Source organism: Typopeltis vanoorti, chromosome 4 (assembly GCF_054136105.1).
Source record: "Typopeltis vanoorti isolate ZY-2024b chromosome 4, IOZ_Tvanoo_1.0, whole genome shotgun sequence".
In the NCBI taxonomy this organism is placed as follows: domain Eukaryota; kingdom Metazoa; phylum Arthropoda; class Arachnida; order Uropygi; family Thelyphonidae; genus Typopeltis; species Typopeltis vanoorti.
In genome coordinates this window covers 154,265,173-154,277,833 of record NC_143552.1, presented here as the reverse complement: position 1 = coordinate 154,277,833, position 12,661 = coordinate 154,265,173, and the positions used below count along the sequence as shown (strand labels likewise).

The window sequence follows — 12,661 nt, the reverse complement described above, 5'->3', positions numbered from 1 at the left end:
GACTATTATGCTGGGGGGGGGCAAAATCTTTGAGACACTGAGGTGGGACATGATCAAAAAAACATTGAGAAACACTGGTTAAAGCCAATAAGAATATTATTTGTTGGCTAAATCCCAAATTGCTAGCCCATCCTCCTTTGTCAGTCTTTTTTTTTTTTTTCAATTAGCTGTTTTACAGTATGCTGAATCAGCAACTTTCTGTATCTCTAAATTCACTTCGTTCTTCTACTAAATGTTTTCTATATAGTTCATTTTCTTTTTCAATATTGCTGTATTCTGAATCCAACAGACTTTTTCTTCTATAAGTTGAACAGTTTCATTTTTTGCTTTTTTGAAAATAGGTAGTATAATGGATTTCTTTCTGTCATCAGGAGCCGTTCCTGATTGTGTGCAAAGTGTACCATTGAGGTGAAAAATTTAGGTTAAAAACTCAAATTCTAAATCTGAAATTTAGAATTTTTTACCTTATGAATAAAGTAGCTTTGAAACAGAAAATGAGCTGTTACTCAAACAAATTTCATAATTTTTTTGATTAAAGAAATACCGTATATCTGTAGTTTTTCTTGGTATCTTTAATTGTAATTTAATTTTAATTTGTATATCTGTAATTTTATTTAATTTACAATTCTGAGAGAAATCGATATATGTCAGCTGTACATCATTAGGCCTTTGTCTAATTAAGAAGCTAACATTCACACCTGCTGATACACAAGACGATGGTGGACGATTTTAATATGAGTGATTACATTTGCTGCAACATGTGTGAAATGTATGGCCTTCGCAGAACAAGAGATTTTTGAAGTGAGAATGAAACGGAGAAACTTATTTTTGCGAGCGAATGTCATAAGTGTGAAGAGAGAAAGAAGATTAATAGTGGTGAGTTGAAAGATGAAGCACGTGATAACATGATTGGCATAGTTAGTGCTGCAAGTGGTATGAGTGACTGTACAAATGACATGGTGGAAAATGAAGAGTAACCAGATAGTAATGGAAAAGATAGCACAATTATGTGGGGTTCTTCACAGAACAAAATGTGAGATTGAGTGGTTAGAGAAATAGATGGTGAGCATGGGCCAGGCTTCAGAAGTGAAAGAAAGGATAGAGAAAGCATAGCATGAAAATAAGAATTGGATTTTGTATGGCGATTCATTGATATGAGAGGTCCTTGAGGAGAGTGTGACAAAGTCTTGTTTTCCTGGAGCTAAGATAAAGGATGTCAGTGATGCTATAAGGATGCAGAGAGTTAAGGTGAAAGAGATGTTTATTTTGGCTGAATAATATAAGCACGTAAGAAAGCAAGAAAGATATTTAATTAACCAAATATTTCGGTCTGGAAATAGCAGACCATCTACAGTGGCACTACAAGAACAGTTTTAAAAAAAAAATACAAGGTGGAATACTAACAATAGATCATTTAAAAATAGAACAAGCCGCATGATGTTATATCACTAAGTATTAAAGGAAATATTTTTAAGCAGAGACATGATTGAAATATAGATATTAATTAATAATATTAAATAACATAAAATTAATATGAATTAATGAGTTATCCTAATTAGACTTTCCCAGATTTTTAATATAGATATACAGTCATTCCGATTCAGGTTAGGACGATGGAGTAAGGCCTCTACGCTTTCTTTGAATAAGCGTTCAAATTTATAATGGGATCTATGTAAGAGGCAAGTTTTTGACCAAAGGATGTTGTGGTTAGTTTCAATCCCATGCTGAGCCGATCCAGATTTTTCAGGTTTGCTGTGATGAATGGAGGATTGATGTTCTTGGATTCTTTTTTCAAGAGAACGTCCAGTTTGTCCAAAATAGGAGAGATCACAGTTGCATAGAATTTGATAAACTCCAGGAAGAGACATAGTTGAGCGTTTGTCTTTAGGAGAAGGAAAATGGGAGGATAATTTATTAATAGGTGAATACGTAGCAGTTAACTCATATTTCTTCAGAATTCTTGCGATAGGTTCTGAAATCCTGGATATGTATGGAATTGGAACTCAACATATTGAATATTTGTTGTTTTGTGGTGGATTATAAGAATCGAGAAGATGTTGAGTACTCTTTTTTGGAAAAGCCATTGAGTTTCATATGTTGTTGGATAGTAGAAAGTTCTTTCTGTAGAAAATTAGAGGTAGAACAATTAGTTTTGGCTCTTCTGATTAGACATTTTATGATTCCTGTTTTTTGACAAGGATGATGGGCTGGTTCTTTAAGAATATAACGACCTGTGAAAGTTGGTTTCCTGTAAACTGTAGTTGTAAGAGTATTTGAAGGTGACTGGATGAGGAGAACGTCTAAAAAAGGATAACTGGTTGTTTTCTTCCATTCAAATTCCCTGCAACTGTGATCTCTCCTATTTTTGGACAAACTGGACGTTCTCTTGAAAAAAGAATCCAAGACCATCAATCCTCCATTCATCACAACAAACCTGAAAAATCTGGATTGGCTCAGCACGGGATTGAAACTAACCACAACATCCTTTGGTCAAAAACTCGCCTCTTACATAGATCCCATTATAAATTTGAACGTTTATTCAAAGAAAGTGTAGAGGCCTTACTCCATCGTCTAACCTGAATTGGAATGATTGTATATCTATATCAAAAATCTGGGAAAGTCTAATCAAGATAACTCATTAATTCATATTAATTTTATGTTATTTAATATTATTAATTAATATCTTTATTTCAATCATGTCTCTGCTTAAAAAGATTCCCTTTAATACTTAGTGATATAACATCATGCGGCTTGTTCTATTTTTAAATGATCTCTTGTTAGTATTCCACCTTGTATTTTTTTTTAAACTGTTCTTGTAGTGCCACTGAAGATGGTCTGCTATTTCCATCCTGAAATATTTGGTTAATTAAATATCTTTCGTGTGTTTACGTGCTTATATTATTCAGTCTTTATGTCACAAGTATCCTTAAAACATCAAATTTATTTTGGCTGGTACAAATGATTTAGCAAATGATGAGGTTGGTATGTAAGAAGATGTGAAAGAGTTGCTAGTGCTTGCAAAAAAGAAGAGTGAGAAAGTAAAACTTGTGAGTCTGTTGCTGTGGTATGATAGAGGCAAGCTGAGATGGCGAGCTATGATTGCAAATGAGTCAGTACACAGATTGCAGTAGGAATGGTGTGGAGTTTGATGGAAGGAAGGATTTATATAAGGTGGATAGCTTACATCTAAACAGATTTGGTGGTAGGAATCTTCAGAATGTGCTGCTCAGTCTCACTGAGCAGCATATCAGAGCAAAAACTTTTCGAAGCAAAAAAGGTTGCTCAACCTTATTCAAAATAAGGTTAAGCAGTTTTTGGTATCGGTTAGCACAACTGTGCTAATTTGGCCACATGGCTCAGATACACTCCACTCCTTCCTAACACACTTAAACAACCAACATCCCAGGGTCCAGTTCACCTTGGAAAAAGAGGAAACAACACTCTTCCCTTCCTAGACACTCTAATTACTCGCCAGCCTGATGGATCTTTAGTTTTCTCTGTTTATAAAAAACCCACCCATACAGGCAGATACATTCACCAGCAATCTTCCCCCCCCCCCCTCAGAACAATATGTGGTTATTAAAACACTATATAACAGGACAAAATTAATCTGCTCAGATGACGATGCCCTAACCACTGAAAACTAAACCACATCCTTAACACTTTCTTTGCCAATGGCTACAACCCCAAAAAAATACTAAAACCAGTAACCCCCCCTCCCCTTCACAATAAAGATTACACTAAATCTATCACCATCCCCTACATTCGGGGCACCTCTGAGAAAATAAGCAATATCCTCCAAAAAATATGACCTAACTTCTTGTTATAGACCATATTAAAAGTTGCCATCCCTTATCTGCTCTATCAAAGACTAATCACTTCCCCTAGACCTACTTGGTGTAGGTCTAGGGGAAGTGATTAGATAAGGATTTCAGAACACAAAGACTACATCCGGTTTCACCAGTACAGCCACTCTGGGTTTGAAGACCATGCCATAGATACCTGCCATAGAATTCGTTGGAAGAAAACTAAAATAATACACCTCAGCAAGTTCAAGTACGAAAAATTATTCATGGAATCATCAGCAGCTCTAAAAAACATTCCAAACCTCAACAAATTTGGGTGCATGAGACTGCCCCAAATTTGGAAGACTTGCATCATGAGAACTTCAGCCCAACGACCAAGACTAGCCTGCTAGGGAGCACCATTAGGACTTTAGGAACAATATTAGTTTCTTGCCTTCTTCCTCATTTGCTTTTGTTAGTGCCTGCGTGCACATACCATATTTGTATATTCCTGAAGATGGCAGCGTGACGTTGCCGAAATATTGAAGGTATTCATTAAAGTTTCCTTTAATTAATATCCGTTTTATGCATTGTAAATTCCTTAAGTTAATTACCAGTTATGTATGACCAACGTATAAGCCTTGCTACAAGAATAACCAATCTAGCTACACTGCCTCTGTTTGGAGAAAGTGATCATGTGGTTTGACCTGGGAGATTGCCAGACATGCAGAATTTTCCAAGAAGATATATATGTAGAATTACAAAGCAGGTGATCATGACAAGCTGACAGCTTTCAGCAGAGCAATGGCATATGAATTTGGAGGGGAGAGATGTGGTTGGTGTGTGGGAGGTGGTCAAAGGTTGTTTGAAGAAAGCAGTATCTGCTTTCTTCAAACTTAGACTCAAAAGGATAAATCAGATGGGAGTTAGATGGATGAATAGCTTCATTAAGCAGGAGTTGCAGATAAAGAAAAAGTAGTAGAGGGATTATAAAGAAAAAGATGTTCATCATGCCTGTGAGCAGTATAAGGTACAGACAAGAAGGATGACCAGTATGGTAAGGAAGGCCAAAGCTAATTATGAGAGAAAGATAGCTGATGAGGTGAGAAGAAATCTTATGGAGTTCTCTCGCTATGTGGCAAGTTAAAGGAGGAATGACTATGGAAAGATATAAAAAAATGCTGATGGTGGGGGCAGTAACAGAACCAAACCAAATAGTTGAATTACTGAGGAGCATGAATAGAGAGGTTGGAGAAAATGGAGGTACTTAAGAATATTGCAGAACCTCAATACAAACACAGCCATGGGATTAGATGGCATATTTGTCTGTGTATTATGAAAATGTGCAAGAAAATGATCAGCTCCTATCACCATGCAGTTTAATTTAAGCCCCAGTAGTGGGAAGGTGCCAATGGAGTGAAAAGAGAACAAAATAGTCCCATTGCATAAAGGAAGCTCGAAGAAAGAAGTAACAAATTATAAGCCAATCAGCATATCAGGAGTATTGGCTAAGATGTTGGAGCAATTGGTGAAAGACAAGGAACAACATGGTTTTGTGAAGAGTAGGTCTTGCCTTAGTAATTTGCTTACTTTTTATAATCAGGTAACATTTGAGTTGGATAAGGGAAATGACTGTTCTGTGATATTGCTGAACTTGGCAAAAGCATTTGACAAGATTACATATATGATTCGGATTTTGATGGGTGGCTGATGGACAGATATCAAAGAGTGGTTTATGGAAGAGTTTAGTCCATGAGAAGGCAAGTGACCACCAGTGTACCACAGGGCTCAGTACTTGGTTCTCTTTTGTTTAATTTGTATATCAATGATATAGGAAATATTCAATTGTTTGCTGATGCTAAATTGGGAAGAGTAATGGTAAATGAAGGTGAATGCAGAGATACAGGAAGACTTAGACTATGTGGCCAAGTGTAAAGTGATGCACTTTGGGAAGTGATCAGAAGCTGTGTACTATATTGATTGAACTGACACAGGTACAGATTTTCTGGCCTCTTCCTGCAGTTCAGAGGACATATTGTGAAGGTAACCAAAATAGCACATCATATTACATTGTTGTTGAAGAACACACTGACAAGCAGGGATAGAGATGTTATTGTTCCTCTATATAAGGCCACATCTAGATTACTGCACACATCTTGATTCCCGGATTCTCTGGTGATTAAGAAATTGTGGAGAGGATCCAGATGCAAGTGATAAAGATTGTGACAGGTCTGTGGAATGCTCCCTATGAGAATAGATTGATGGTCTTTATTGCCTATCAGCTAATTTTTGAGTCAAAAGACTCAAAAATTAGCTGATAGGCAATAAAGAGTAGACGTAATAGAAGCATTTAAGTTAGTAAAGGAGTTTTACAGGATTGTCACTTTAGGCTTTTTTTAATACATGGCAAGAAGGGAGAGAACAAGGGTTCACCAGTGGAAGCTGTATAAGAGTGTGGTTAGCAAGGGTGTTAGGACTAGATTTTTTGCTTGTAGGGTGGTGAATGGGTTGAATGAGTTGGCAGAGGTGGCTGCGGGTGCTTCATCAGAGTGAATTAGTTAAGGAGAAGTGTGATAAGTATTGTGTGAATGCTGGCTATTGTGTCAATAAATAGATCTCCCACAATGAGTCTTTTGACTCTATGGAGATACCTGTAATAATACCTGTAATATTAATAAATGTTAATTGTGGATTTTCGTTTTGATAATTTCACTCTTTTAGTTCCTTCTTATGTTTCCTATTATTGCTTTTATTTGTACTTTCATTTTGTGGTTATGTATGTTTCCTGCCAATCCTTTGTTCCATCATCGGTGTATTATTTCCATTTTCTGTAATTGCTTTTGTTTTCTTTCTCACTATTTCCTTTGTTCTGTTTCCTTTTATTTCTTTTATTCTCTTTCTACTACTTTTTGTTTCACAGAAAATGGAATAGGGAATCATTCCCCCCCCCCCCCATACAAACACACACACACACACACACACACACACAAAAAAAATCAATATAGTGAACCTCGGTCTATAGCTATAACAAAATGTCTCTGGTCCTTAGGAGTTTGCTACTATACCATGCATCTACAAGGGTGCTGAAAAGTTGTGATAATCACCATGAAGGAATTGAGGTAGAACCACGTAACTTACACATTATTCTATATACTCCCCATGTAGTGTTATTACACTTGTTACAATGCTTCTGCATCATTTGTAATCCTCTGAGAAAAAGTCTTTAGTTTGTTGCACAAACCAATTCTCAGCTGCAAATATGACTTCATCATCTGTAATAAATTTTGTTCCTTTCAAGTGTTTCTTTACATTTGTAGGAATAGGAAATAGTCGGATGATTCAGGTGAATAGGATGGGTGAAGCAGACATTGAAAGTCAAAGTTGTGATAATCACCATGAAGGAATTGAGGTAGAACCACGTAACTTACACATTATTCTATATACTCCCCATGTAGTGTTATTACACTTGTTACAATGCTTCTGCATCATTTGTAATCCTCTGAGAAAAAGTCTTTAGTTTGTTGCACAAACCAATTCTCAGCTGCAAATATGACTTCATCATCTGTAATAAATTTTGTTCCTTTCAAGTGTTTCTTTACATTTGTAGGAATAGGAAATAGTCGGATGATTCAGGTGAATAGGATGGGTGAAGCAGACATTGAAAGTCCAAGTTGCACATTTTTTGCACATTGTCTTTGGGTTTCATGAGCAGTGTGAGCAGATGCATCTGCAAAAGCAACATGCCTCTGCTCAGTTTCCCATGGTGTTCTCTCTTCATTTCCTTCAGTGCTGTTGAAATTGCTGCTGTAACAGTTTAACCTTTTTTGAGATTCTTGTTAAGTATTATACCATCCATATCCCAAAAGACAATGGCGAGAACCGTCCCTGCTGACTTTTGAGTTTGGAACTTCTTTGACTGTGGAGAAACTTTGTGTCTCTACTCCATTGATTGTTGTTTGGTCTCTGGGTCATAGTGATGAAGCCATATTTCATCAGCAGTCACAATACGAGCTAAAATGTTTGTACCTGATTTCTCAAAATGACCCAAAATTCCTTGAGATGATAGCACACATTCTCTCTTTTGGTTGGTATTCAAACTTTTTGGGGACCCACTTCGCTGAACACTTCTTATGTCTAGATGTTGGTGGATAGTGACTCCAACCCATTCCCTGAATATCCCCAGAGTCTTTGCAATTTTTTTGGCTGGTATTCATCTATCATCAAGCATCATGGCATGCATTAAATCAATGTTTTCAGGTATGATCGCTGTGGAAGGTGTTCCTGATTTGGGGCATCTGTTGTCTCAGGATGGCCTGTTTTAAACTTGACTACCCATCTGGTAGCTATTAGATATGCTGGGGCACAGTCCCCTAAAGTCTCTCACAAAGTTTAGTGAATCTATCTCAGTTGCAGACTTTTCTTGCAGCACAAAAAACTCTATGACGGCCCGCACTTGTGTTCCTTCAAATTTCTTCAAAACCTCTGACATGTCTTCTTATATATCCTAAAAGAAAAAGAACAAATTATTACAATTTGATGAAACATGGGATTAAACGGTTTTAAGATATGTTTGTGGCTATATCAATTGCTTTAATATCTTTGTTTTAGGTATTTTTCAGAACTTTTCACCCTCCTCCCATACTCTATATAGACATTGACCAGAATATGGATGTAATATGCTGATAAATTTCATCTTTCATGATACATTATGTGATTAAATTGTGAAGCTATTTATTATACAACCTATTTTACACATGTTCTGTTTTCCATTTTCAAGTTATTGGTAAAAATATAAATGACAGCACTACTAGTTACTTTTAGAACTGAGTATAAAATTGAAACATTAGCATTAAAGTAATTGATATGGGTACAGATCATCAGAAATATTGGTGATTGTTTGATATGTATGTGATGAACTTTTCTACAACCAGTCTAGTGCTTTGATCATATGTAGCAAAATATTTTTCGATTCTAACTTGGCATTAATTGCATGCAAGACATTTAATTTTGGAACTATTACTAAATCGACACAATTACTACTTCATATGGTTTGTAGTCCATAAAATGGGTTGTGGTCTATGAAGTATTAAAACATAAAGCTATTAAATGTAACTTTTGTTTGTGTTAAAATTAATGGCACAAGATATATTATATGCTTGCTAGAGCAAATCCCTAGTGATGAGAGAAATAGTTTATGTTGCAAGGGTTTCTGTAATGAATTTAAAGGAGGTGGGGGGGAATTGATCCCCCTACTCCATTCCCATGAAACCTAACAGGAACAAATCTAATAGAAATGGCAGGAACCATACATAACATGGCATCATCAATACCAAATGCTTCTATATGAATGTCAGCACTAAATATTAGTACACAAAAACTACAACTGCAAACATTAACGAGCAACATAAGAAAGAAAGAAAAGTATGAAGTTATTAAAAATGAAGTTTTAGAATTAATATTTAAATTTCAAACTGTTACCTTAGTTTAAATTAACCACTGTGCTGGGCCTTAATGTATTTATATTTCTGTAAATACTTGGTTGTGAAGTATTAATTGATGAAGCATAAATTATTTGATATACTTCATCTGTTTGGCTGATTAATGTTACCTGAAATTTTCATAATAAACTGAATTTTCTTTATTGATCCCATACACAAGAGGTCAAGAAACCTATAAGTACAGCACATCAGTGCCATGTAGGGGATGCCGATGAGGAACGAGATAGAAGTTTATTGATGTTTTTTTTAGTTGCTGCAAGTTGTAATTGGTAATTGTTTGGGAATACTTCATGAAGGAGGCTGTTTCAGAGGACAGAAGTGGACAGAATAAAAGAGTAAGAGAAGCAGGTGTGTGTGTGTGCAGTTGCACAGTAAAGGGATGCTAGGTAGCTACTGTTCTTGTATTAACAGGTGCAACTGAAAGTGAAGAAATAAGGGATCACCAGTGAGCTTAATTGCTTGTATGTGAACAGTATCAAGGATTTTAAGAGAAGTTTTAGGTTCACCACCCCAAACATGTGAGCAGTATTCTAAGCATGGTCAGATTTAGGATTTGTATATAGTTGGTTGGTTGGGTTAAAATAGCCTTTTGAATGAAATAGTATGCCTAGTTTCTTGGATGCTGAGGAGGCTATTGATGTGATGTGTTTATGTCAGGAGTGACCGGAAGTAAACATTAGTCCAAGCATAAAAGATCTGACCTTGTATGGTTATTTATATGCTACTGAGAGTAAGGATAGGTGAGCTGAGATATCTTTTTTTGTGAGAGAAAAGGCAAGACTGTTTTGTAGCATTGACCCTGACAAAGTTGTCTTCACCCCATTGAGGGATAGTATAAAGATCAATGTTTAAGGCACTGGTTGTAGATGATCTTGTGGCCTGGGGTGCCAGACATGGTTTGTGAGCAGTGCTTGGATTTCCGGATTATGTTTAAAAAAATTTATTAAAAAAAACCCACAAAAATAAGGAAAAAACTTAATCTCTCCCTTCCCCCCCCCCAGATTATAAAGCTAATTGTGCTAGAATACTTCTAATAACATTTTGTGTTGTTAGAATGATGTGATTTCTAAGATGAACTGGTGAGTTCGAAATAATGCTGTCAGTTCTGTTGAACTCTTAATCAGAATTGCTAATAAAAGATATATAACTTTAGAAATTGTGTTTTTAAGTTTTGCAATACCAAAGTAACATTATGTTGAAGGTCATGTAAACTATTGCTATGCATCACTTTTAAAACTTTAGAAGTTTCTTAGTTTAAATGATAGTTTGTCTGTTGGATAAGAAGTGAATATTTTATTTCTTTTTTAACACTTTACAATAAGGTACTAAATAGAGAATATGAGAATATCTGCAGTCGGCTCCTATAACCATCATCCTTGGAGGGAGAAAAACATAGTTGAGGATGTATAACAAAATAACAAATTTTGCTATGGAGACCAGAAAGAAAGAAAGACTAGAATCCATTGCACTTAAATGGGAAACATGAGAACACTTGAATAACAAAATATGGTACTTTGGATGCAACAAATACACACGGGCAGATTACACATCGAATTTGTTTTTTATGCTAGAGGTTATTATATTATCAACTAGAAATTTAATTATTATTGAAATTGAGCATATATGAGATAGGAATTACATTAAAACAGACCATAAGTGAGAGAAAAATATAATTTCATTAGAATTTGGTTCATATCAGTAATGAGAATATTTCTCTTTTTCTGTGTGCACTAGCATTCATTTTTGTTTAAAAAAAGTTAGTTAATCTTATGTAATGAGACTTATTTCTACAGATTAAGTCACTTTTTGATCATTTTTAAATAAGAATCTTTGCTTGAAAACACATTCATCAAACAAGAATGCAATGTTATATCAAATTAAAATTTTTATTTTTTATTTTATTTTTTAGCTATTCAGAAGTTTAAAACGACAAGAGGAGATATTCGTACCTATTTTACTTCCATTACTAAGGGTAAACCTATGAGCAAAAATAAAGTTCTCTCATCATCACATATTAAAAGAGTAAGTGTACCTGGAAGCAACAGTAAGAATGATCACATAGGTGTTAATAATTCGTTTACTAAAAATGTGGCATCTGGAAGTAGCAGCAAATCTAAGTATTCAGGACTGAATACGTCATCATATACTAAAAGTCTGGTAATAACAGAAAGAAAAGACTCATCTCATTCACAAAATGTAGCAAGCAAAGAAAATCTTTCATCAAATATTTATAGATTTGCAACTTCTGAAGAAAAGAAAGAAAAGACTGCATCAAGGAACCACTTTGTTCCATTTTCTGGCAAAGGACATGTACTAGGTGGTGAAAAGTAATATTAGTATTATGGACTAAACGATAGTTGCAATCTTTAATTCCCATTTTGTGTAAATTGAAGGGAAAAAAAATTCATTTTAACCAAACTACTTTTTTAATCATTTTATTAGCTTTGATGTAAATGTTTATGCTTTTAAAATTATTTTGCTCATGAAGAATTATGAAGATAAGATTTTACTCGTTATTAAATAAGAAAAACCAGTAAGTTGAATAACTGTCAATAAAATGCTATCTGCTTTTCTGTATACTTTTTTTTTGTCCTATAATTCAGTAAATGCTAACTGATGATTGAATTTAGTTTTTAATTTATCTTTCTATTTCAGAGTAATAGTGGCATGTTAAACATAAGCCCAAATATTTGGCATAATTATAATGCCTGTAAGCTAAGCTCTCAAAAGGAAGAATCTGTCCGAATCACTAATATAAGAATAGGAAATTATATTTAAAAAACACAGTAAATCTCAAAACACTTCCTCTGTTTTGCACATGCTACAAAATCATGATATTAGTGCATAATATACACATAATATCATCATTGCAGAAATTAGGTAATTTCCATAAGGGAAAGTTGAATATTTATATTCAAATAAACAGAATGGGAGAAGAAGGATTAGCTAAACAAATGTTCTTTGCTAGGTTGGCAGGAAAAAGACCAAGATGCAGATGGATCGACACAGTAAAAAGTGCCTTAGAAGACAGAAATGTAAGATATGATATTGGAATATTGACAGAACAGGCTAAATTTGGATAGTTGATAGGAAGTTGGTAATGATGTAATTTTTTCATGTTGTATTACCATAATATCCTGCACCTCCCCCGACAGCATATGTCAGGAATTTGATGATGATGAATTCAACTCACATGCTCATATCCTATTCTAGAAAAATATTTGTAATATTATTTAAAATTGAATTATTTCACAATTAATAAAAGCAATTGACAATATGAAAATAATACTGTAACATTAAAAACCAATGACATATCTACAGAATTGAATAAAAATAGAAGAGTAAGGCAGGGATGTAGCTTAGATCATCTCCAGTCCT

General features: G+C 34.8%; 1 protein-coding gene across 2 annotated transcripts in view; it reads left to right on the top strand.

The window, feature by feature from the left end:
- mh (DNA-dependent metalloprotease SPRTN) overlaps window positions 1-11,860 on the top strand; it is a 150,298-nt gene extending 138,438 nt beyond the window's left edge. For both annotated transcript variants that reach the window (XM_090391530.1, XM_090391529.1), the window contains exon 8: window positions 11,193-11,860. In XM_090391530.1, coding sequence (XP_090247656.1) covers window positions 11,193-11,614 — 422 coding nt within the window. In that variant the 3' untranslated portion in view covers window positions 11,615-11,860. The remainder of the gene's footprint in view (window positions 1-11,192) is intronic.
- Window positions 11,861-12,661: the final 801 nt, after the last annotated feature.